Below are 23,968 nucleotides of genomic sequence, written 5' to 3' on the forward strand. Positions count from 1 at the left end.
TATGTTGCTCCAAAATCTCTTTATACTTTTCAGTATTGATAGTACCTTTTGGAGAGTAAGCCATAGACACGTATGCAATGCCATACCGTCAGAGATTCAGGCTTTGGAACTGTGCACTGATAACAAGCTGCAGGACATGGTATCCGTGAATTTCCAATTTTGATTCATCTGACCACAGAACAGTTTTCCATTCTGCCTCAGTCCATTTTAAATGAGTTTTGCCCCAAAGACATGGCAGCATTTCTGGATCCTGTTCAGATATGCTTTCTTGTTTCCATGACACAGCTTTAACTTACATATGTGCATGACACGGCCAACTGTGTTTGCTGTCAATAATTTCTAGAAGTATTCATGAGAACAGACTCATGCTTGTTTTTAATGCGGTGCTGCCAAGGGCCCAAAGACTGCAAGCATCCAATTTTGACTTTAGTCCTTGTTCCTTACATGCAGAGATTTGGTGGGATATTCAAAGATTTCTCAATTCTACATTTAGGAACCTTTTTCTGAAAATTTTCCACAATTTTCAGGTGTAGTTTTTCTTTGTAAAAGCTCCTTTTATACCCAGTCATGTTGCTTACCTGTTTCCAATTAACCTAATTAGATACAAAATGCTCCTCCAGCTGTTTTTACACAAGTACCACTTATATTTTCAGTTGTTGCCCTGTCCCTACTTTTTTGAGATGTGCTGCAGCCATTAAATGAGCTAAAATTTTTCATGAAATGGTAAAACGTCTCAGTTTTGACATGATATGGTAAGTTCTAGTGTGAATAAAATATGTGTTTATGAGATTTTTAAATAATTACATTCTGCTTTTACATACATTGTACACAGCGCTCAAACTTTTCTAATACTGACATTTAAGACAGTTTTATGCCCAGAATAAGTCTGCTCTAAAAGTCATGTAGCCCTTGGGCAAACGTGTGAAATTGTCAGCACAAATTTGAAAGAGAACGGCCTTTCCAGTGTGATATTAAAGTATTGACAGAATTATTTCAGAGTGAAACACAGCTCAAAATTTTTCTCATGTGTGGGCGCCTTCGGTCAACTTTTTTCTGCCTGAGAAACTTTCCCTGCTTACGTTGTCCAGAGGTGAAATTAGCATGAGGCTGGTCGGTGCTGCCAATCAGCGGCAGAGTAGAGACTCGGGACCGTGTGGGAGAGCTCCAACACTGAGTGTGGGTGTCGGCGAAGAGGTCCATTCTGAACGAACAGTTCAGCCTGGAAAACATCCAAAATTCAAAAGCCCAGAGGTGAAATAGTAGGTTTACTTTTGCCGGAGTTCTTTATTTCATGATTGCTGTTGTTTCTGCCAGACTTTTTATCAGAGTTGATACCTCTCTAATGAATCAGATAGTTTGTTTACTTGTTTAAGCCACGTAATCACATAGAAACTAATCCTCTCCCTGGAGGTAGATTGGGATTCTCTACAGCAGACAACAAACAAAATGAAAACAGGCACAGCCATTTATTTTTACATTTCAGATTTTACCAAACACAGTGAGATCAGATTATATTTTTGACGCAAGCCTCTCCTGTATGGGTGCTAACCGTTTTTCAATGTGTAATTACTCTGTACTTTGCTGGAGGGGAGAAGTTGTTTACAGGGAAATGTCATTCACAGACACATCCTGCTATTTGATAATCAAAAAGGCTAATTAATGCTTTCATTCAGCTCTGGGTACTTGGCATTCACGGGAGAGAGAACTCATATTGTTGCTGTGGTTGTCAGGGATTGGGGCTGCTGAAGCTGAGGTGGGGGGAGGTGGCGGGGAGGGGGTTGTAATTAGTCGGGTCTGGATTCAAAGGAAAGCCCACAACAAACAGTGGCAAATAAGCCTGAGAGTCTCTGGCCTCTGTAGCGCTCTTCTTGGGAGCAAATCTTCTTCAGTCAGAAGGTAAACATCATCAAAGTGACGATGCTGACATGCTAAAGCTAGGCAAGACGTAGGCCATGTTTACATGACAACCATTTTATTTGAAATGCCAACATTTTTGTTGTCAAGAAAACCTCACTAAGCAGAGATCCCTGAGAAAAGTACCTTACTTATACAATCATTAAGGTTTCAGTTCATGGCAAAGTATTAAAAAAGTGGAGAACTTGCTATTATCATGTGCACTCTTTGTTGGTCATTTGGAGCATAAACCCCACCTCACTGTCAGTCCACACAAATGTCTGTGTGTTAGCCATTTTTATATGTTTACACCTCGTTCTTTAGAAGGAAGCTAAACATGCACAAGGCTGCAATTTAGCAATGTCAACATATTATTGATATTTATGCTGGTATTTTACTCCAACTGTGCTTAATTTTTTAAACTGATGAAAACATGTTGAAATTATTTTTAGAAATACACTTTCTTCTAAAAACACCTTGCAGGTCAGATGGAAACTGCTCTCTGGCTGGGCTGTATAACACACCTGATATGAAATATTAATGTTAGACCATCACGCATGGATAAATGGTTAAATCTGTTTAAATTAGCAGGTGCGAGAGTTACAAGTTGGTTAAACTGATTACCTATCATTTTTTTTTATAAACACAGGCTTGAATCCTGGCCTATATCCTGGCCACTAGAGGCTGCTGTAGCTTCTAGCTGACATCTTATTTCAAGTAGTAAATGGAAATAAAGTGGTGTGTAGGCTGTCAAAGGTTGAGCTCACGTATCACTGCTCAACTGAAATGACAAGAAGCCACATTTATTTAACTTTATTTAAACTTGAAAATCATTGAGGGTGAGCCCTCATTTATAATGAAATTGAGCATAAAAATAATGAAAAGGTATGATATCAGACATATTCAAAAGACATAAAGTACATTAGCAAGTTAAAAATAAATCATATCAATCAGAAAAGGCACATATAAGTCAGGTAGTCACATAATAAAGCACAACATTAATCTCCAAAGAGGAACGCAGGCTGGCGGTGCTAGCTTTTAATGTTAGCCACACCATAGAGAGTATATCAGGCTAACATCACTTCTGCGGATCAAATGACCCTGTGAGGAATTTGACTGTTTTCTAAGGATTTTCTCCTCTTAAGACTAGTCAGTTAAACGAAATTTAAATGAACATTTGTGGGGAAAATGGGTAAATATACGCTATCCTTAGTCACGTCACGTTAAAAATTGTCACGTCACAAATTGTCGTGTCAAAAAAGGTCACGTCAAAAATAGCTATAAATTGTCACAAACTGTAACAAATCGTCATGTCACACCCATTTTCTGGCCATGACTGTTAGAGACAATGACCTAATGGTCACGTCACGTCACATCACGTCACATCACGTCACGTCACATCATGTAACGTCAAGTCAAGTCATGTCATGTCACGTCACGTCACGTCATGTCTTGTCAAGTCAAGTTAAATTGTTACGTCACAAATTATTATGTCACATATTATTTTGTGACAAATTTTCACATCCCAAACTGTCATGTCAAAAATAGCTATAAATTGTCACAAATCACCACAACCTGAAACAAAACATCATGTCACACCCATTTTCTGGCCATGAATGTTAGAGACAATGACTTAATGGTCACGTCACATCACGTCACGTCAAGTCACGTCAAGTGACGTTAAATTGTTCCATCACAAATTATTACATCACAAACTATTATGTCACAAATTTTCTCATCACAAACTGTCATGTCAAAATTAGCTATAAATTGTCACAAATCATCACAAACTTAAACAAATCATCATGTCACACCCATTTTCTGGCCATGAATGTTAAAAACAATAACCTAATGGTCACATCATGTCAAATATTGTCAAGTCACAAATTGTCATGACACAAATCTTGACAAATCAGTACAAATGGTCACAAATAATCAAAAACAGACAATGATCTAATGGCCACATCACATCACATGACATCATGCCATGCCATGCCACATCATGCCACGTCATGCCGCGCCAGGCCACGCCACACCACATCACGTTACGTCATGCCACGTTGTGTCTTGTCATGTCATGTCCCAAATCGTCACAAATTGTCACTCACCCTTACAAATACTTGCAAATCTGTATATCATGTAAAAATTGTTACAAATCATCACAACTGTCACAAACCATTAGAATTCATCACAAACCATCAAATAACAAAGTGTCATGACACGCCATGTCACAAAATATCACTGATTGTAACAAATGATCTCTTCAAAAATTGTCACTTATCATCACAGATGTCACTTTAAGTAATAAACTGTCACAAAACATTACCATGTGGTACCATTAAACAAAGCCTATGATAAGAAACCATACAAATCGATATCAAACCACCATATAATGTGATACAGTAGTTTTTGTTGCAATGCAGCGTGATGTGATATGATACAAGACCTTACGTGACACAACACAATGTGACACGTTACCCCTGAAAATGACAGTAACATGATTTTGAGGTAATTGGCATAATGGACAATTGTTATATAACACAATAACTGACTACCTAAATAATATGAAATGCTTTTAAGAAGATCAAGTGTAAAGTTATTCTTTATATTCACTGCTATTCGGTTAGTTTCACTTATTTTCATACTTCCTATCTGAACTTTTTCATCACCTGCTATCTTCTTTCATTCTCCCTGCCTCCTAAACTTCTTTTAATTTTCATAAAAGTCATCCGAGCCTCTATGAGGAGACATGAAGTCATGATGCAGTACGCCAAATTTGAAGGAAATCAGTTAAGAGCTCCAGTTTTCTACTAATATTTGGCACAGGAGATTCAATAATTGCACAAGATGAATCAGTAAGACATTTTACTGCTGTATCATTTTTTTGTACCATCCTTACGATCTAGATGTCAGCTCAATGAATCTTTACAGAGACTTTGTTCTTGAGGGGGTTGGCAGGTAAAAGTCCACCAGATGTTTACATTCTTGCATTAATCTCCAAATAGACAGTGTAAAGCATGTTTGAAAGGGGCTCTAGAGAGCTCAGTTCCCATACTTAAGGAGTACCAGTCCTGACTACTGTACCCCATGTAAGAGCTGAAATGAACTGTTACGGTTTCTCCACTTGAAGATTTATTTTGAAGATGATGGAATCACATGAAGACCCTACACAGAGAGGCTAGTATATTTTCAAAGGAAACAAAAGAACCACACAAAAGCCTCCACATTCACAGGCCTGCCGGGCTCTCTAGTTCACTATCTGATCACTCAGTCACTCTCACAGTGAGCAGATGAAATCACGGATGAGAAATGAAGGCTTGTATCTGATTTTTGCCTCCTGTGTGAGAATCTTATCTGATGAAGCGCCTGGGGAGACATCCAGTCCTGCTAATCTCTCCTCGCCTCGGTCTGATCCTCATCGTGTAAGTGATCAGCACTGATCAAGAAGATACCGTTTCCAGTCGCAGTCTTCTCCGCTTTATCTCCAGTCTGATGTTTTGAGGGCACGGGGAAGCATTCTGTGCCCCCTATTTTTCAAAACAAGCTGTTAAATGCGCTTTGCGTGGAGCTATTTAACAGTTGGATATTCTTTTCTACACGCCAGAGGGTAAGTGTGAATAAAAAGAGGAATCCTGATAAATGACTACTGTGACAAATGACAAGAAGCCTTGGGCTGAGAACATGACAGAGCTGTCAGATATCAAATGTGGATTCCAGCTTGAGGAAAAGAGGAAAATATATATCAATGGGCATCATGTAAAGGCTTGTGTTTGCACGAGCGGATTTTAGTTGAGGTCCGTAGGCAGTGTGGGGGTTGGTATAGTCATTTAGTTTGCATCTTTTTCCTTGCCTCATTGACTCTGTTATATAATGATTTAAAAAAATCTCTATACTTACACATAAAAACTAAAAATGTATGAGTTAAGTCTTTCAAAAAGGTAAGAAAATCAATGCCACATCATTAAAAAGACTTGCATGATACATGGCAACCCCTTGTATTACTGTTAAACCGAATCAGAGCGCTTATTTTTCTCTCAGAGTTAAAACTGCAGGACCAGGGTGGGCGTCTTTGGTGAATTTTTGTGAGTGCCTTGCCCAGAACATTACAAGTCTTCCTCTCAGGCTCTAGAGAGTAGAAGTGTAACATCCCTCTCAAAAATTGGATCCCTATCTGTGGGCCATTTGGGGCTGTAACATCGCCTTTGGGTGAAGGCTGATCTTTGAAAGATGGCCCCGAAGAGCACGAAATAGAGACACCAAAACCTACAAAAGTGTGCCTGACTCTGAGATGGAACAGCTTGAGTTTCAGAAAAGCTGTGATTCAATCTCAGTACCTGTGCCAGACTACAAAATCTAATTTTGAATCTGTCAAAAGTTTATAAAATACCAAAGAAAATGAAGCTAATGCATAGTGTCTGCTGCAGAAGATAAGAAAAATCCACATTTTTACAGTTTTGGTCTCTTTTGTTATTGTTTCTTTATCTGTGAAAACTTTAAAAGGGTTGATTTTTGTAACAAAAGGGTTTTTCTTTTAATATTATGGCAAAGAGTGGATTGGCATAAGGAACCTTGGAGTTAGATGCCTTATAAAAACCCTGTCTCTCTTTCAAAAATGAAGAAATAATGCAGAGAGAAAGCTCCAAGAGCAGACAGAAAACTAGAAAGAAAGTGGCACTTTCAGCCGTGATATAACCTGATCGAGAAAAGACTGGAGCACAGGAAATTCAAGCAGGCAACTAAAGACCACATTTTGAGCACAACAAACATGACAGATCTAAGTATAAGGAGGAGGTTATGAGCAAAGAAAGAAGGGCTTAAGGGCAATTTTAAAAATATCTGAGCACAAAATCAACAAGTCATGTTTTCAATAGGGTTCTTTCACATTTGGCTCGATTGTTTCAAAACACGCCACGGTGCGATTCCTTCCCCTCTTCTCTCCCCCCACTGGTTTGCTTTCACACTAGAAATATCAATCCCACTTGCGAATGTACAGCAGGTGGCGGTACGCACATAGCTGATTTACAAACCTGCCAAGGAGGAGAAAGAAGAAGCAGCTACCATGGCAACCACTCGGGTCATGACCTGAGCAAAAATAAAAAACAAGTCCAACCTGCCATTATGGATGTTTAAAATCACTTTTTAACTCTTAGGGACTGTTTTAACATTAGTCACACTCAAGCTGCTAAGCACAAAAAAGTGCTTTTAAAATTTTAGCTATAAAAATGTTTTTACATTGAAATTTTATTCTACTTTCGTTGAGACATTTTTTTTCACCTACAACTGACCAACTATTGATATCAAATACTCATTAAATTTGAAAGATTTTAACCTTTTGAATGCCAGTTTTGTTGTCATGTTTTTTTGATTTTTTTTTTAAATATACTACATGAAAAGTATTTTTTTGTGTTGAATTATTACAGCAACACTGATTTTTATGCATTATTATTTTTTGCATGTTTTTTCTCCATATGCCAAATATGGTCAGAATGACACTATCTGGTGGAGAGTATCAAAAATGATCAATTCCAAGGCAAAAGCCCAGATTGACATCCAGATATAATAAAGTGCATGTATAATGTGTTAATGGAAGTGTGATCAAAAATCCCAGTTTGAATGGGTTTCAATGGAGCATTTTTGCTCTTACCAGCTTGAGTGTAACCTTTGCTTGTAAACAGTGTATTTTAGACTTTCTGTAGGAGCTGAGCTGCAAATAAGAGGATCCAATGAAAATACACAATCTTGCCAAATTCATTAAAACAGCCAAAATGATAAAAAAAAGAAGGATGAAAAGCGCCTAAAATGCACACAACCTCGCCTAAGGGTTAAGATGCCAGCAAAATTGAGCACATTTGCACATGTGTATAGCACATTTCAGCAACAAGGTAATTCAAAGTGTTTTTTGCTGAATATTTTAGCATTTCCGATATGGCGACCACCGTCATTGGCTTCAAAAGGCCTCTAGCGAAACCACTGGGTGACATCACAGAGTCTATGTCCATGTTTTATAGAGTCTATGCTTTAATCTCATGGCTACCGCAGACCTATCACTTCACAAATACTTGGATCTTATTTTTTGGTTCAGCAAGTTTCAAGGATCACTTTCACACTGCGTGGTCTCTTTCACTAATTGTTTGATAACTGATGACCTACGAGCGTGTCTGTCAGAGTATAACAAAGGTGTAGATATAGGATTAAACCCTTTCCTTAGTCTAAGTCCTTGTCCATGTTTGATGGTAGAAAGCTTTTCCATAATTAAAATTGAATGTGGGAGCTAGAGCGTGAAATGGAACATAGATCTGAAGTGCCTCAGCTGCTTATTCACCCCCAAAGATAGAGACCATCTTGAGCGCTGTGTAATGAAGCTCAACAGAACATCTCTTTAAAAATATATTCTCTCCTGCCTCCTTTTTTCTCTGAGACGCCTGATTCCCATGGAGCTTTAAGAGGTTTTACTGCAGTGGGACTTTAGGGGTTAGTTGATGAAACCCATGGTCAGGCATAAATTAAGATCTTTGGAAAACCAGCTACCCGGCAAAGGCTGTTGACTGTAGGAAGGAAGTAGGATTGTCATAGATTGGTTTTCTGTAAGTACAGTGATTTACAACCAGATGAGAGCCATTCAGACCACTCTGTGAACGTCTACAGTTCAGTTCTGAGGAGAGCAAAGTTCATACCGAGGTGGATTGAAGTGGAAAGTGGTTTGGCTACAAAGATGACCTCTGGCCCAATGTAAGTACTACTCTCCCTTCAATTTAACAAGGCTGCCCTTTCAGTTCAGTTAGAAGTGAAAAGTCAGCAAAAGAGTCCATTAGTCGCATCTCTATTGGATTGTTTTTTCCAGAGCATATACTGATGCACACATCCAGATGTCAAAGACCTTTACCTTTGCACCCAGGAAAAGGTAGCTACTTTGTAATTCCTCCAAACAGAGAAAAGATCAAGTGTCTTTCCTGGAAAGTACCAATTTTCTCTCTATTAGGACTTAAATTACACCAAATTGTAGGTTAGAGGAGAGATGCTACTGCCCTGGCTTGAAATCTGGGTTAAAGCCGAAGTTACCGTAGTGGAGACGAAAGAAATCAATCAGTCTACAAGTTCTCCCTAACTCATTCTGTTCTGATCTGCAGCGGCAGCAGGCCTTGAAAAGTAGTACGAATATCCTCTTACCAGCCACACTGAACACCTCATTTGTTGTCAAAATGCTGTCGAGCTTGACCTTGGCTGCCAAGTGACACTCATGTGTTGACATGTGGCAAACTTGACTTGCCGCCCTGGCCCCCTTTTCTTCGGCCACAGGTTATGGCACATCAGGCCCTGAGATTAATCTTTACCACCCTACATGTCTAAAACTTATGAACATGACTGTAAACACACAATCTACAAGATGGAGTGGCACATACCAATAAAGAAACATAAAAAAAGCACAAAGACCTGTATTACATGTACCCATATTGCACAAGAAAAGCATAGAAATACTAAAAGTTACAACAATAAAACACAAGTAATAAATAGGATTTAAAAAGGTAAAAGATAAGAGAACCCATCATGTGAATGTTTCCCCCTATCCCTTCAAAGTGAATGGCACCTCCCATGAAAATCCATTTGTTTTACAAAAATTCACACAAATTCAAATTCAAACTTATTTTGAGGTTTACTTTTTTATACCACAATAACAAACTAGAAAAGCACTCAGAGAGCGCAGACCTCTGCCATTAGCCCTACCTCCCAATAGTGAAGAATCCTTTAAAAAATGTCTGGATCTGTCCCCATGTGCCCCCCACCACGGCATTCGCTGATTACTCCCTTCCCGGTGGGGTGGAAACACAGTGAGACAAAGCATTGGCTTTGCTACAGGTGGACTGTCACGGTGGAAGCATTGCCTGCCGGTGCCAACAGATGCACTGACAATCTCACCCATGGTCTCACTGGACAACTGGAAGTCAGGTCAGAGGGTGAATATTCCTCTATTCCCCCCAGCATTGTGAGTATTCTCGCTACAATTTGCTGTCTTTCTCTGTGTTACGCTCCGACTCGTCTCCTTGACTGGGCGTGCGTCTTTCAAACTCTATAAACTCCAAAACTTTGAATGGAAACACAGCCAAAATGATGCTGGGACCTATCACTTAGCCCTGCCCTCCATAGGCCAATTACATATCTAGCAGCTCCATAATGCACTCCAACTTTCAGCTCATAGACCTCCATAAAACAGTGTTAGACTATATGCAGATGATCTTCTTATTTTCATTAGCATTAGTAACTTGGATTTCCCTGCATTTTAACTGAATTGTTTTGCAATTATAACTTAGAAAATGAAGCTTAGAGTACGTTCAAGCAGGAAGACCTTTTCATTTCCATTCACTCTTTCATTTATTAATAATAACTCACTTATGTTTCCTCTTTTCCTGCTCTGGAAATCAGCTGGTATGGGCGTCTACTCACTTAAATTCTGAGCCAATCTGTCTCTGCCACAATCCCTCTCGGTTCAATCATCCTGCTGCAGTCATATTTTAAAATCCGTATTCTCCTCCACAGTCAGTCTGTTGTTTCATTGCGACAGCTCTAACGCTCCTCCACCCCAGCCACCTCAATTACATCTCATCAGTTTAGGTGAAGCTCCTCCGTGCCACCTTGCATCTCTTCATCGTCACCTCCAAGTCATCCCATCAGTGTCACTACTTGGTACATAACATTTCTGTAAGAAGGCTAATGTAAAGGTTACATTACTTCAGCTTTGCAACATTAGACTATTGTCTTTTCAAAGTAGCATACAGAGATTTTAAACACACCCAACCATCAATGCCAGGGGAAGCAAAATTTTGTAACCATAACCACCTGTGAGAAACGCTGTTGAACCGAGGTCGTGAGAACTGCCAGTTAAAAAGCTGTTACACACCCTTAATCAGCCAAAAGTCATCATCTCCTGACTCCTCACAGAAAGACAAAACATAATTCCAGTCACACTTTCAATTAATAATTATTCCACCATATTATGACTACCTTATTATTTTCTGTCATTATGAAAAGCTTATTAAGATAATGCTGTGGAAATTAGCACATTTCTAATTAGGGAGTGGGAAAACTTCCAAACCATGTTTGAGTTCTGGCCAAACTCTCAGTGACTGACCCAGACGACGACCCAGTCCTCTGGGTGATTACTGACTGCCAAAACTCTCATACATCCCCCTTTTTCCAAACAATAGAGTTATTATTAGTGTGTCTAAAGACTTCTAATGTCACAATAGTCCCATTACAGCATGGATGAAGCATCTCACATTGGCCAGCTTCCAGATTCTACAGCGCTGTTGAAGGTAAAGTCTGTAAACTGCAGCACACTCAGAATTCAAGTGCTAAAAAGACTGAGAGTGAATTTGTGTGCAGAAAAACATCATAAGCATATATTCCAGACTGTTACTAATCAAGGTCTCAGCAAATGCAGAGAAAAAAGCACCTCCTGATAATGAGTCTAACAGCCTTCCTTTCTAGTCTCATACTGCGAGTCTTTAGAGGCCGACTTCTTAGCGTTCTTGGATTGAGGCTAAAAGGCGTTTGTGTGGGCCAAATGGCAGCGAGGCCTTCATTGTCAATGCCTTCAATACTGATTTCAATCCCAACTCTGCCAATCAGCCAAGCCAGCATTGCTGCTTGTCCTTCCCCGTCAAACGTCTTTGTCTCCTGGCCTCATGGTTGATTAGGTGGGGGGAGACTGGGAACTGTGTGTGGCACACTGGGCTCTTTGTCCCGCTCAAGAACTAGACTCCTCAACAGTCTATAGATGCCTGCAATGAACTCACTCATGCACACACACACACACACACATTAGCGGGTGCATTCGTGCACTAAAATAAAGGCCACCATGTCCAATTATGTGTTTGCACGAATTCACACATCCCAGAAGAGCACTCTGACAGGCTTTCAAATGAGATATATGTTAATGATTTCTCTGCTTTTGCTAATAAGACTTTGAGGAATGAACATGACTGTGAGCTTTACAAGAATAATACCAGACAATCTTTGAATAATTCACACATTAGAGATGTTTCTGTCCATCATAATTAAGAAAATCCTTCTTTAATATGCAGAGATATTGATAAATAAAAGACTGGCTCACAGTAAAAGATTTTTAAAACCTTGACACATGTTGAAATGGGAGAGACTCCAAACATGACAACAAAAGATGATTGATTCAACAGTTTTGTCCTTTTGTCGTAACATGTTTGGAAAGCAATGACACGACCAAGACAGCACATCAAACGCAAACAGGCAAGGCCACTCATAAGGGGGGGATAATGGGGAGAGCTTAAACTGAGGGCCCACAGAAGTCAGAGAAATCATGGTCCATTGAAAAATTAAGCCATGATAAAGATATTTGTTTTCCTGAATAACAACCACTCTTATCAAAGTTACAAAAATTCATTTTGTTTATGCTGAGATATGATGTAGCCTTTTTTTATGTGAACCCATTTTCTTAAAGCAGAATTATGTTATTTATTCTAATGTTAACAATGTGGCTGGGCACACTGAACGAAACAGTTAGGAAAGACTTCATAGCTAGGCAATAATGAGTACAAACCTCAGGATGCTGGACAATAAAAAAGAAGAAACTGAGTCAATATTAATGGGCAAGAACAGAATAATTTTGAAAAAAGACAAAAATTAGTGAAATTGTCAAAAATGGGTTGTAATGAAGAAGTGGCACGAGTAGACAAAAAGTGGCAAAATAAAGCAAAAATGGACAATAAGTGGTAAATAAATTATGTGGAAAAAAGGAGGAAAAGTTAAAGAACAATGCAAAAAATGGGTGAAAATTGGCAAAATGAGGTGAAAGTGGCCAAAATTGGGCAAAAATTAATAAAAGTGTAAAAAATGTTTCAAAAAAGAGGGAAAAATGGGATAAAAAATGGCAAAAAGAAACGTTATAAAGGGTAAAAAGTGGCAAAAAAGGCTTAATATGGCAAAAAGAAGTGGTGAATTTAGGCAAACAGAAATTGGTTAGAATTAAAAAAAGGGGGCGAAAAGTTGCAAATGAATGGCACATAACTGGTGAAAAGTGTCACAAATAAGTAGCAAAAAAGGTAACAAGTTTAAAAAATGAGTTGAAGGTGGACAATTTTGGCAAAAGGGCAAAAGCATCAAAAATAGTTTCAAAATAATTTTGAAAAGGGACAAAAACTGGTGAAATTGTCATAAACAGGGTAAAATGGCAAAAGAAGTGGCAAAATATGGCAAAAAGGGCAATAATAGGCAAAAAATTGCTATGAGGTAAAAAAAGGGGGGGGGGAAGTTGCAGAACAATAGCAAAAATGCAAAAAAAAAGGTGGCAAAAATGAATTGAAAGTGGCAAGAAGTGTCAAAAATGGACAAAACCATCAAAAGTAGTTTTTAAAGTGGAAGAATAGGACAAAAAGTAATATGAGAAAAACTGTCAATAAATGGCAAAAAAATGTGGTTAGAAGTAATAAAGGCCAAAAAGTCGCAAAAAAAGGCAAAAAATGGTGAAAAGTGGCAAACATCAATGGCAAGAAAGGGGCAAAAATAAGTTTAAAAGTGGTCAACTTTAGCAAAAGGGCAAAAGGCATCAAAAATCTTTGGTCTTCCCAAAGTTCTTTCAAAATAAAAGCAGGTCTGTGTCCAAACAGGAGGTCAGGAGTCAGATTTCAGATGCCTTTTATCTCAGTTAAAAACAGTATATTTTCTCCTATTTTTACTGGTGCATTGTTGCCATGAATCACAGCCACTGTGCATCTGAAAGCTGTTTGCAAACCACCATGACAGAAGAAGAAAAAAGCAGTAATGTCCAAAAGTTCTATTTTTACTGAACATTTTAATGTGTTCAGTTAAACTAGTAAACTTTGTTAAAACTGGTAAAAATCCATGCTAGGTTAACACATTATTGGACATTTCCATTGCATGTTAGCATCAAGCTAACAAACTCAGATTCACATCCAGGTCCATCTCCTAGAATCCTAACATCATATCCCAATTCCAAAAAAGTTTGGACACAGAGTAAAATGTGCATAGAAGCAGAATACAGTAACAGGATAAACATTTGAGCTTTGATGCATACGAGGAATGCTCAAAAACACCTGAAACATTTCATAGATAAGAAGGTTAATTGATAGCAGGTGCTACAGACATGATTTGGTCTAAAGGGAGCACTACTGAAAGGATCAGTTATTCACAATCAGTGACGGGTGCCAGATTCGGGACTCTGTGAAAGGCTGCCTGTGACTTTTGAAGCTATTTTTTTTTCTTTTAATGTACATTATTAGTTGATATTGATATTCAACAGATGCTTCCCTCCCATTCACAGTTCGTGTTGGTAAATGCATTTCACATGATAAGGTCTGTCAAAATACAAGATTTTTAAGTTTAATGCAATACTAGTAAAAACCAAACCATTTTGATGACATTTTCAATACCAAGGCAAGAAAAACAGACACCCTAGGTTACCAATACTGGGTATAATACTGTTTTTAATAGCTAAGAATATCAGGCAAACACTTGCAGATTGTTATAACTGCACAAATACACTGGTAATGCTTAAAAACATAGCTAATTCATTTGTGCAATTCTGAGAGTTTCTTCAGTTGCCCAAAAATGCAGAGAATCGGCCCATTTTGAAATATGCCACTGCAGGTTCACTCATAATCAAGTTAAAGGAACCTGTGAGTTTCATTGACCATTGCTGCTCTGCCTTTAGCCTGCTTCATCTTTGGGTTCAAAAAATATCTCAAGATCTTAGTACTTTTGATACTTTTCATACTGTTGATTATTTAAAAAAAATCTAAGAATGAATTATTTAAATATGTAGTAATGAAAAACCTCAAAATATTGACATTTTCACAAATTAATCCCAACTGATCACCCAGCATCAGTAAGTGCTGATTTCTGTGATGTTTCTGCTTTAAATCTTTCATAAAGTGCATCAATCAGAGCCAGACAGCTGAGAGCTCCTCTCCATTAAAGTCTGCGATGGTTTTCCCTCATCATTAGTGTCTAAAGTCCTAACACAGTCCTATAGTGAAAGTGCTGTGAGATCTATACTCTCAGCAAAGTGTTTATTACTGAGGCCACAGCGAGTCACAGCAGTAAGTGGTTCACATACCGCCACATTAATCTCCATTAACACAGATGGAGAATTAATCCCCTGCTCTACGACAGCAAGAAAACCAGAGTCTCTGCCAGCCAAGATGTCATAACTGGACAAATGCTGCAGGAGCAACAACACACAGTCCAGTTTAATTCATCAGGAGAAGACTGTTGAACAAGCTATATTTCTGTTACCTCTCAAGTCAATTTATACAGTCTGTAAATTGATCTTTACAATTCTCAGCACAAGTGAAAGAGTGTAGGGTGAAAATAAGCCTCAAGTCAGTCAGTAGGCCAGTCCACACAGACTTCATGTCTGGCAAGACAAGAAGCACAGCTTAGACCTATCACCAACAACGATGTTTAAAATAACTTACCAGTGTTTTTCATTACATCTTTCAGTCTAACACTTCACTATGCCCACATTTTCTCTTGTGTTTAACCATGAAAAACAGATCAGAGCTTGTTCAACAGATGAAATCATCTACCCAGTAAAAATCTCTTCTCTGATTCAGTAGCCAGGTTTACTAGATGGAAACATTAAATTGATCCTTAGCTGGACCTCTGATTGGTCCACTGACCCACCAATCAGAGAGGCGCTTCTCACATCTAAACACCTTATTCTTGATTGAAATCTGCAACCACTGCTAATAACAAGTTAGGTAGCTAGAACATGCTAACTTTAGCTGGTACGCTAGGTATTTAAAAGTACAACATCTGCTACAGCCGTGATGGCATTAATGGTTAGAAGTGTTCATCACTCCATACTCATTTTTAGGCCTCCCTAAGTGGGCCAGTAGTAAACTGCACTAGTGTATCCTTCTCAGATTGATAAACTATGCACACTTATGTTTAATATTTCATTCAGAAGTTTATGATTTGGGACATGCTAAACATAATTTAAACGTAGCTAGCTTTGCTTTGTTTGCTTTAGCTATGTAAGCTATATTACCAATGTAAGTAACATAATTGATGTAACTTTGTTAGCTTAAGATTTAGCTACATTACCTATGTAGCTACTTTGCCTATGCAACTTATGTAGCTAATGTTGCTAATGTAGCTTTCATAGCTTTAGCTGCATAAGCTATGTAAGCTAGGTTACCCATGTAGCTTACATAACTAATGTAAATTTGTTAGCTTTAGATTAAGCTATGTTAGCTGCCTAGCTACTATACATACATAGTTATTGTAGCTAATGTGTGCCAGAAGCTAATGGCATTTGTGAATACTTATCAGTGAGACTAAACTATGCAAACGCCCTTTAAACGTTTAGTTTGTTGTTCAGAAGTATGCGATTTTGGGCACAGTGTAAGCATCATCTAGTGTAGCTAATGTAGCTTTGTTTGCTTTGGCTTTAGCTACATTTGCTATGCAGCTTTTTTAACTTATGTAACTTTTTTAGCTTCGTATTTAGCTATGTTAACTTCTTTGCTACTTTAGCAATGTAGCTCATGTAGCTAATGAAGCTTTGTTTGCTTTAGCTTTAGCTATGTATGTTATGTGAGCTAGGTTACCTATGTAGCCTATGTAGCTACTGTAACTTTGTTAGCTTTACATTAAGCTAAGTTAGCTACCTAGCTACTTTACCTACATAGCTTATGTTGCTAATGTAGCTAACGTAGCTAACAGTTTTGTTAGTTTTAGCCTTAGAGATGTTGTGTTAGTGTTTTCATTGAGGACAAGCTTCTTTCCCCCATTAACAGACTGTTCACTGCTTTATTTAACTTTTTGTATTTAGGATGTGTAGCTCGAGTTTTTTATTTTTAAATTTTGGTATCCTAACCCTTACCTTAAGCTGGAAGTTTAATCCAATATTATTTTGGAAGTTTGAGCATGTTTTTCCATACTGACAGAGACAGCCTCTCACTGCCAGAGTGTCTTGCAAAAGTTTGGTTAGTTGGTCCAGGACTGAAATTCATCTGCCAAAGAGTAAGGTCCATTTACAGTGTTGTTGTGTTTGAGTGCCAAGTCAATTTACACACAGCTCAGGTTAAGCCAATTAACATCAGGCTCATGTCAACATAAACAGATCTCTAGTCAGTCTTGAGACGTCTCAAGTAATTTAAGAGAAGTCTTAACCAAGTTTAAGGTCTGTTGAGCACAAATGTGAAATCCTTCAGGTGAACTCTCTGTACCTCTTCTCTTTTAAAATTACACTTAATCAGAGCAGTGGTTTTGGGAGTCGAGTTCAAGTTGACTCAAGTGATTATTTTTGCAACATAAGTGGGACTGAAGTCAAGTTTATAAATCTCCAGACTACAGCCTGGTTGACGTGAAAACCTGCTGACTGCCAAGCTGAATTTCTTTAACCTAACAGTGTACCCTGTGCTAATTTATGCTACTTTAACTTTAAAAATTCTTTGTTCAAAAGAGTTAGAAAACTCAACTTCTCAGAGTCTGACTGTTGGCTTAAAGCAGAAAAACTTCTTGTCATTAGTTTGAGTTTTTGGAGCAATGAGCTACATTTGGGGCTTGTGACAATTGTCTTTTTAGACGGAGTGGAGGCAGACAAAAATAGAATAAGATCATGCACACATACAGAGCTAAAGAGAGCACAATAAAGACATTGGACGACTCTTTGTTCTGCTGAGGCTGCAGCGGGCTGGGAAAAGGTTGAGTGGGTTGAGAGAGTGAGTGTTGTCTGTCTGGAGGGAAGAGTTTTTGTGCTCAGAAGCTGTCAATTTGTGTGTAGCTGTACAAAGCCATAAAAGGACCATGAAAACATTTAAAGGCAGACTCGATTGTGTCCTCTGGGCTTTGCTCTTCTCCGTTTGTATCACAAGCAGCTATTCTGAAGCCGTCACACAGAGCTGTTTGTTTTTACCTTGACGGCTCTATAAACTCTCTGTGAACTGAATATTACCAAGGTGTTTTTTCAAATTAAAAGCCTCTTGTAATTAAATCATCACAGGAACATTATGGTATGTTTAAAGTGAAGGAGGCATTAATCATCAGTGTTTTACCTACCAGACTGTCCACACCGCCCAGTGTGTGATTGGCATTGTACAAGGAGTAGGTCAACTGGTACACGCCGTCATTGGTCTCACTGTTGCCATAGAAACCCACACCCACTGCGACGCTGCAGGGAGAGAAGAGACATGGGAGGGACAGGTGAGGCTTGTTAAATTAATGAGAGGAGCAGAGAACAACAGCAGCGCTGCATGGCCTGTAAATCAAATATACAAGCTGATGTCCTTTTCCATCCCTGGATTCAAAGTTTAAGAGCATTACCATAACTGTGAAATTTATCCTGTTTAAGAGACATGTTGACATATTTTTAAATGGGCTAGACAGCTTGGTTTATATTCATATAGTCTATGCTGATGTTGAGCTTTAAAAATAGATGTGAGCTGAGACAGTTTTGTCGACAGTAAGATCCAAACATTAAGATGCTAATTGATAATAGGATGATTCTTTTTAAACATTGAGTCTAAAAAGGAATCCATCTTTAATATTTACAACCCCATCTCCAAAAAAGTTGAGACACTGAGTAAAATGTAAGTAAAAACAGAATGCAATGATTTGCAAATCTCATGAACCCATATTTTATTCACAATAGAGCATAACAACACATCAGATGTTGGAGCTGAGATGTTTCACAACTTCATAAAAATATATTGGCTCATTTTGAATTTGATGGCTGCAACACATCTCAAAAAAGTAGGGACAGGGCCAAACGGCTGGAAAAGTAGGTGGTACTACTGAAAAACAGCTGGAGGAGCATTTTGCAGTAAATTTGGTATTTCAGATTAAAGTTTCTCAGGGTAAAATTGCAAAAATTTTGAATGTCCTTCCATCTACACTACATAATATCATCAAAAGATTCAGAGAATCTGGAGGAATCTCTGTGTGGAAGAGACAAGCCCGAAGGTCAATATCGGGTGCTCATGATCATCAGGCCTCTCAGCCAGCGCTGCGTTAAAAACAGGCAGGATCCTTCCAGAAATCATCTGTCTCCACATTTCTGTGCCATCATCAAATGCAAGTTAAATCAGTTTCATGCAAAGAAGAGGCATATGTGAACACAATCCAGAAACACTGCCATCTTCTCTGGGCCAAAGCTCATTTAAAATGGACTGAGGCAAAATGGAAAACTGTTCTGTGGTCAGATTAATGAATATTTTGTTTGTTTTGTTTTTTTTGTAAACCATGGATGCTGTGTCCTGCTGATATCCAGCTTCTTATCAGCACTCAGTTCAAAACCTTGAATCTCTGATGGTATAGGGTTGCATTAGTGCCTATGGCATGGCCGGCTTACACATCTGGAAAGGTACTACCAATGCTGAAAAGTTCAGAGAGGTTTTAGAATGGCATATGCTCACCTCCAGACAATGTCTCTTTTAGGGAAGGCCTTGCCTATTTCAGCAACAGCACGGCTTCACTGTAGAAGAGTCCGGTAGCTGAACTGGCTTTTCACAGATAGAAAACATTTGGTGTATCATAAAAAGAACAATCCAGTAAAGAAGATTTTGGACTATTGAGCAGCTAGAATCCTATATCAGACAAGAATGGGATAACATTCCTCTCCTAAAACTCCAGATCTGGTCTCCTAACTTTCCTGGTTTTTACAGACAAAAGAAAAGGGAATGCTGCACAAAAATACACATGTGCCATCAAATTCAAAATGAGCTAATACTTTTCATAAAATGGTAAAATGTTTAATCTAATGGTGGAAAAAGTACACAACAATTGTACTCAAAATCCGAAAGTACATTGTCACTTGAAATCTTGTAAATCATTGTTAATTAATCTTGTGTTGTGTGTCGATAAAGATTGGGGTTTCTGCTGCCTTTTACCTTGTTTATTGCACAGCCAGCATGTTTATGTCTGTGCAGCCAGCATCATGTTTGTGTTTGGGCAAACCTGAAGTACTCCACTATCTTTGCTTTTAGTCCTGCTGGCAGTAGATGGAGACTATTAGTCATTCTCAAAGCCTGGACCCTCGAACGGCAGTGTTTGAAGGATACCACATCACTGACTGCTGTCGGAGGACTGTGCCAGTATTGAGGATCCTTAAAACTGTTCAAAGGAGTGAGTCATTTGAACGATAGAGTTGGTTGCAATTTCTTTTGATTAAAAAGGGAGAAAATGTCCAGTATTGGGCGTCTAGGACTTCTATTTTCATTGCCTTGATATAGAACAGGTATCAATGCTATTGACTATTACTAGAATCTTATCAAAGTTTATTTTACTGGTATTGTGATGATCATTTGTAATTCATTTACAGACAAAAATATTTATACACATATTGTGTATTGCCATTCAGCTAAAAAAATTTAAAAAATAAAAATACAAGACACAGTTTTTGGTCCCTATCACCCAGCTCTATGTATAACCATTAACAAGACAAATATCAATTATTAACCAATAAATCAGGATTGCTTTCTTTTCTCAAACATTATGTCATCCTAAAATAAGCTTATCTATCCTACAGACATGGTTCGTGGTATCATTTTATAAATATTTCATTTATTCTTCTTCTACTTCTGGGATTGTGGTCTTCCATAGGGTAGTAACACCAATTTCTCCGTCAAACTGGACTTTTTGACAGCTAGGAAAGAAATCTGACGGTAATGAGGCACATTGGGGCTGTCACTAACCAGAGGCAGAGATGTTTGTATGTCATTCTGATCAATATTTGTCAAGGTAAACATAGTTAAAGAAGCAGAAAGAGTGACAGTGAATAGACATGTTTACAAAAGGTAACAACTTAGGCTTTTATTCTGAGTTCTTTCTTATTCCATTGAATAACTGTACCTCAGTTTCAAAACCTTGAAGAAGCTGTAGACGGACTTGCTTTCAGTGAATGGTTTCCAGCAGCAGACATAACAAACATGCTGTATCTATAGAGCACTCAGGCTGCAAGAAACAGTTCATATTCTGTGTTTAATTATGTAAACAGTCTCTGAACCAGAAATTATACAACGCAGTGTGTTGGAATGCATAATTTCAAATATGTTTTCGCATATTCACTCATCCAAGGATTTCATTTGTTCAGCTGGAGAATCAGAACCAGAGGAAAACAATCAGCCACATAAATTCACAGTCTTAAGCAGCCTCTCTGGGCTTCTTTTCATCTTAAATGTGCTGTAGCATTGTGCTGCCATATTTTAAGGTTTAAAAGCAGCTTTTGAATGGCTCTCAGAAGGCTTTTGTGCAGATAACTTAATGACTAAGAACAGTTCTGGAGGTTCTGGGACTCTGGCCGGTGGACAACCTGGAGATTGCACTTGTAAACACATAAACAAACAACTAAAACACTGTAAAATGCCACAATCTTGCCTTTTTACAGTAGCGGCTTCCTCACTTGAAATACAGACCAATAGACTAACTCCATGGGTATTTTTACTCATCTTTATGAGAGAAAACAGTACAGAACAGGGACATAAAGTCCCTTTCCCTTTAAGAAAGAAGGGCCCTATAAGCCCTTTTCACACATGCACACACTTAACTTTTTTGGAGTGAGCACCATGTGCGCAACAGCCAGAATGTCTCACTTCTGCAGTTTTCATTGCCATATTTAGGCATTCAAACAAAGTCTTATGCTTTGTTACCCAATCGTGGATTTACTGTCTTGAACAGCAAAATAAATCTAACTTTTTCAAAAGGAAATCAGTTTATTCTTGTTAGAATGTCAGGAAGCTGTTGTTGATTTTAATGAAAAATCGATCACTACTGAGCTGAAAGGGGTGATGACATTTACATCCTGCAACCAGCATTTAAGTGCTACACTGCTTCCTTACCGGTTCTTTCATTAAAACACTGACTACATCCAATAACAAGTCATGCTAAAAGCCAATGACTGTCGACATACAGATGGACTTTGATGCCATTCTGTTATCTTGGTGAATACTTGGTGTCGCCCCACTTTGACCCATTTCTGCCCCTTTTCGACTGATTTTCACCATTTTTGTCTGCCCAATTTTGCCCCCTTTTGCTTTTTTTATACTTTGCAGCTGTTATTACATTTAAGCCTCTTTTAATTAACTTTTAGCTGATTTTTGCCACTTTTAATCAATTTTTGTCATTTTTTGCCATTTTTGCCACTTTAAACCCAGGGTTGACACTTTTTTACTGATTTTTACCATTTGCCTACCCATTTCTGCCTTTTTTGTCTATCTTGAACCATTTTTTTTTGCCATTGTCACATTTTTGTTTCTTTTAACCATTTTTTTCCCACTTGTAACCTATTTTGTCACTTTTTAACTGATTTTCTCCATTTTTTTTGTCATTTTTTTGCCACTTGCCCAGCTCATTTTTGCAACAGTTATCACATTTTTGGATATTTTAACCCATTTTGCCTGTTTTCGTCCCCTCTAATACATTTTTTGCTGATTTTTGCCACTTTTAACCTACTTTGTTACTTTTGCTGTTTTTTGCCACTTTTTGTTTTTGCCAATTTTAACCCATCTTGTCACTTTGTACAGATTTTAGCTATTCATTTCCTGTCAATTTTTGCAATTCTTAGCCCATTTTTGCAGTGGTTATTATATTTTTTTGTTTCTTTGAACCCATTTTGATACTTTTCTTCTATTTTTGCCTCTTGTAATCCATTTTTGCTGATTTTTTTTTTTAACACTTTTAACTAATTTCTGTGCCACTTTTGAACTTCTTTTCACAAATTTTTCGGCCTGTCTTAGGCCATTTGTGTAGCTGTTGTCACATTTTTGCCCCTTCTTACCAATTTTTTGCTACTCTCTAACCACTTTTCACCATTTTCTTTCTGCCAGTTATTCTCACTTTAACCCATGTTTGCCACTTTTAATCCATTTTTGGTCTTTTTTTAAATACTGTTCAATTTTTTTCCATTAAAGATGTTTCAGTTTCTGCTTTTTTTTCTGGCATCCTGACATCTGTGCACATAACTGCTTAGCTATGAAACATGACATTACTTTTCAAATGGTTTAGTTCAGTGTGTTGATCCACATTGTTGACATTACCAAAAAAGGTAATTCTGTTTAAAGAAAGGGGTTTACATTTAGCAAAAGGCTATAAAGTACTACAGCATAGAAAAATAGAATTCATATTTGTTGCTTAGATAATTGTGGTTATTATTCAAGTAAACTATAGAATCTGGTAATCACAGATCAACTTTATAATGGATCATGTTTTTCCAGATTTCCATGGGCCCCCCATTTGCCCTGGCCCCAGAAATCTCTCCCCTTTATCCCCCCCTTGTGGGCGGTCTTGACCCCACTATATCTCACAGGAAACTTTTCCACTGTAAAGGACATAAAGTTTGTGAACAATTAACAGGGCAGGAATTGTTGAAAAAATTTCAGGAGTGCATTTGTGAAAACAGCGGTAGTTTCTGTAAGTTTGTTCACTGCAGAGACTGTCACTCAGTCACACATCACAGTTCACTGCTTATAAAAAAGCAGTCAGTCCGGATCTATAAGAATGAATTGACTCAACATTTCCACTGACACATTTCTCGAGGGAAACTCTTTATTCACTGAGTCACCAGTTTATCAAGAACTCTGCTTTTAGTTTAATCCAATTCAACAGTTTTGCAGTAAATCCTATTTTCATGAATCATTTAAGGCCTGTGTCTACAGTTGCTGTTTATATTTAGCGGAGCTCATTTCAATACAAAGCTAATGTCAGTATCTTCGGGCAAAAACAAAAATCCCTCAGTGTCTGCGGTTTTTAGTCGCTGTGCTCACAGTGCTCTGTGTAGACCTATGTGAAAAAATGTATATGGTAACATATGTCACACTCCTTGCTGATCTATGTATCTATACGGATATATAGAAACTAACGGCCATTTTACAGTTTTTTACACTTTTTCTCCATTCTCCAAACCAAATGGTCAGTTGCCTTAACAAATTTATCGAATCAGCCCCCTGCTGGCAAAACCTTAAATACTTTAACATAGTGCGACACAATTTGCAAAACTCAACTGCTCTTTTATTGCAATAATCTATCCACAGTTTCACTCTCTAAAACACATTTGCATTGTAATGCACTTGTGATACAGAATGGT

At 38.0% G+C, this 23,968-nt stretch overlaps 1 protein-coding gene across 1 annotated transcript in view; it reads right to left on the minus strand.

Annotated features, from left to right (window-relative positions):
- Positions 1-23,968, minus strand: part of ttyh2 (tweety family member 2) — a 147,336-nt gene that overhangs the window by 64,530 nt on the left and 58,838 nt on the right. The window contains exon 3 of the mRNA XM_041816577.1: positions 17,950-18,061. Coding sequence (XP_041672511.1) covers positions 17,950-18,061 — 112 coding nt within the window. The remainder of the gene's footprint in view (positions 1-17,949; positions 18,062-23,968) is intronic.

Source organism: Cheilinus undulatus, linkage group 20, assembly GCF_018320785.1.
Source record: "Cheilinus undulatus linkage group 20, ASM1832078v1, whole genome shotgun sequence".
Lineage (NCBI taxonomy): Eukaryota > Metazoa > Chordata > Actinopteri > Labriformes > Labridae > Cheilinus > Cheilinus undulatus.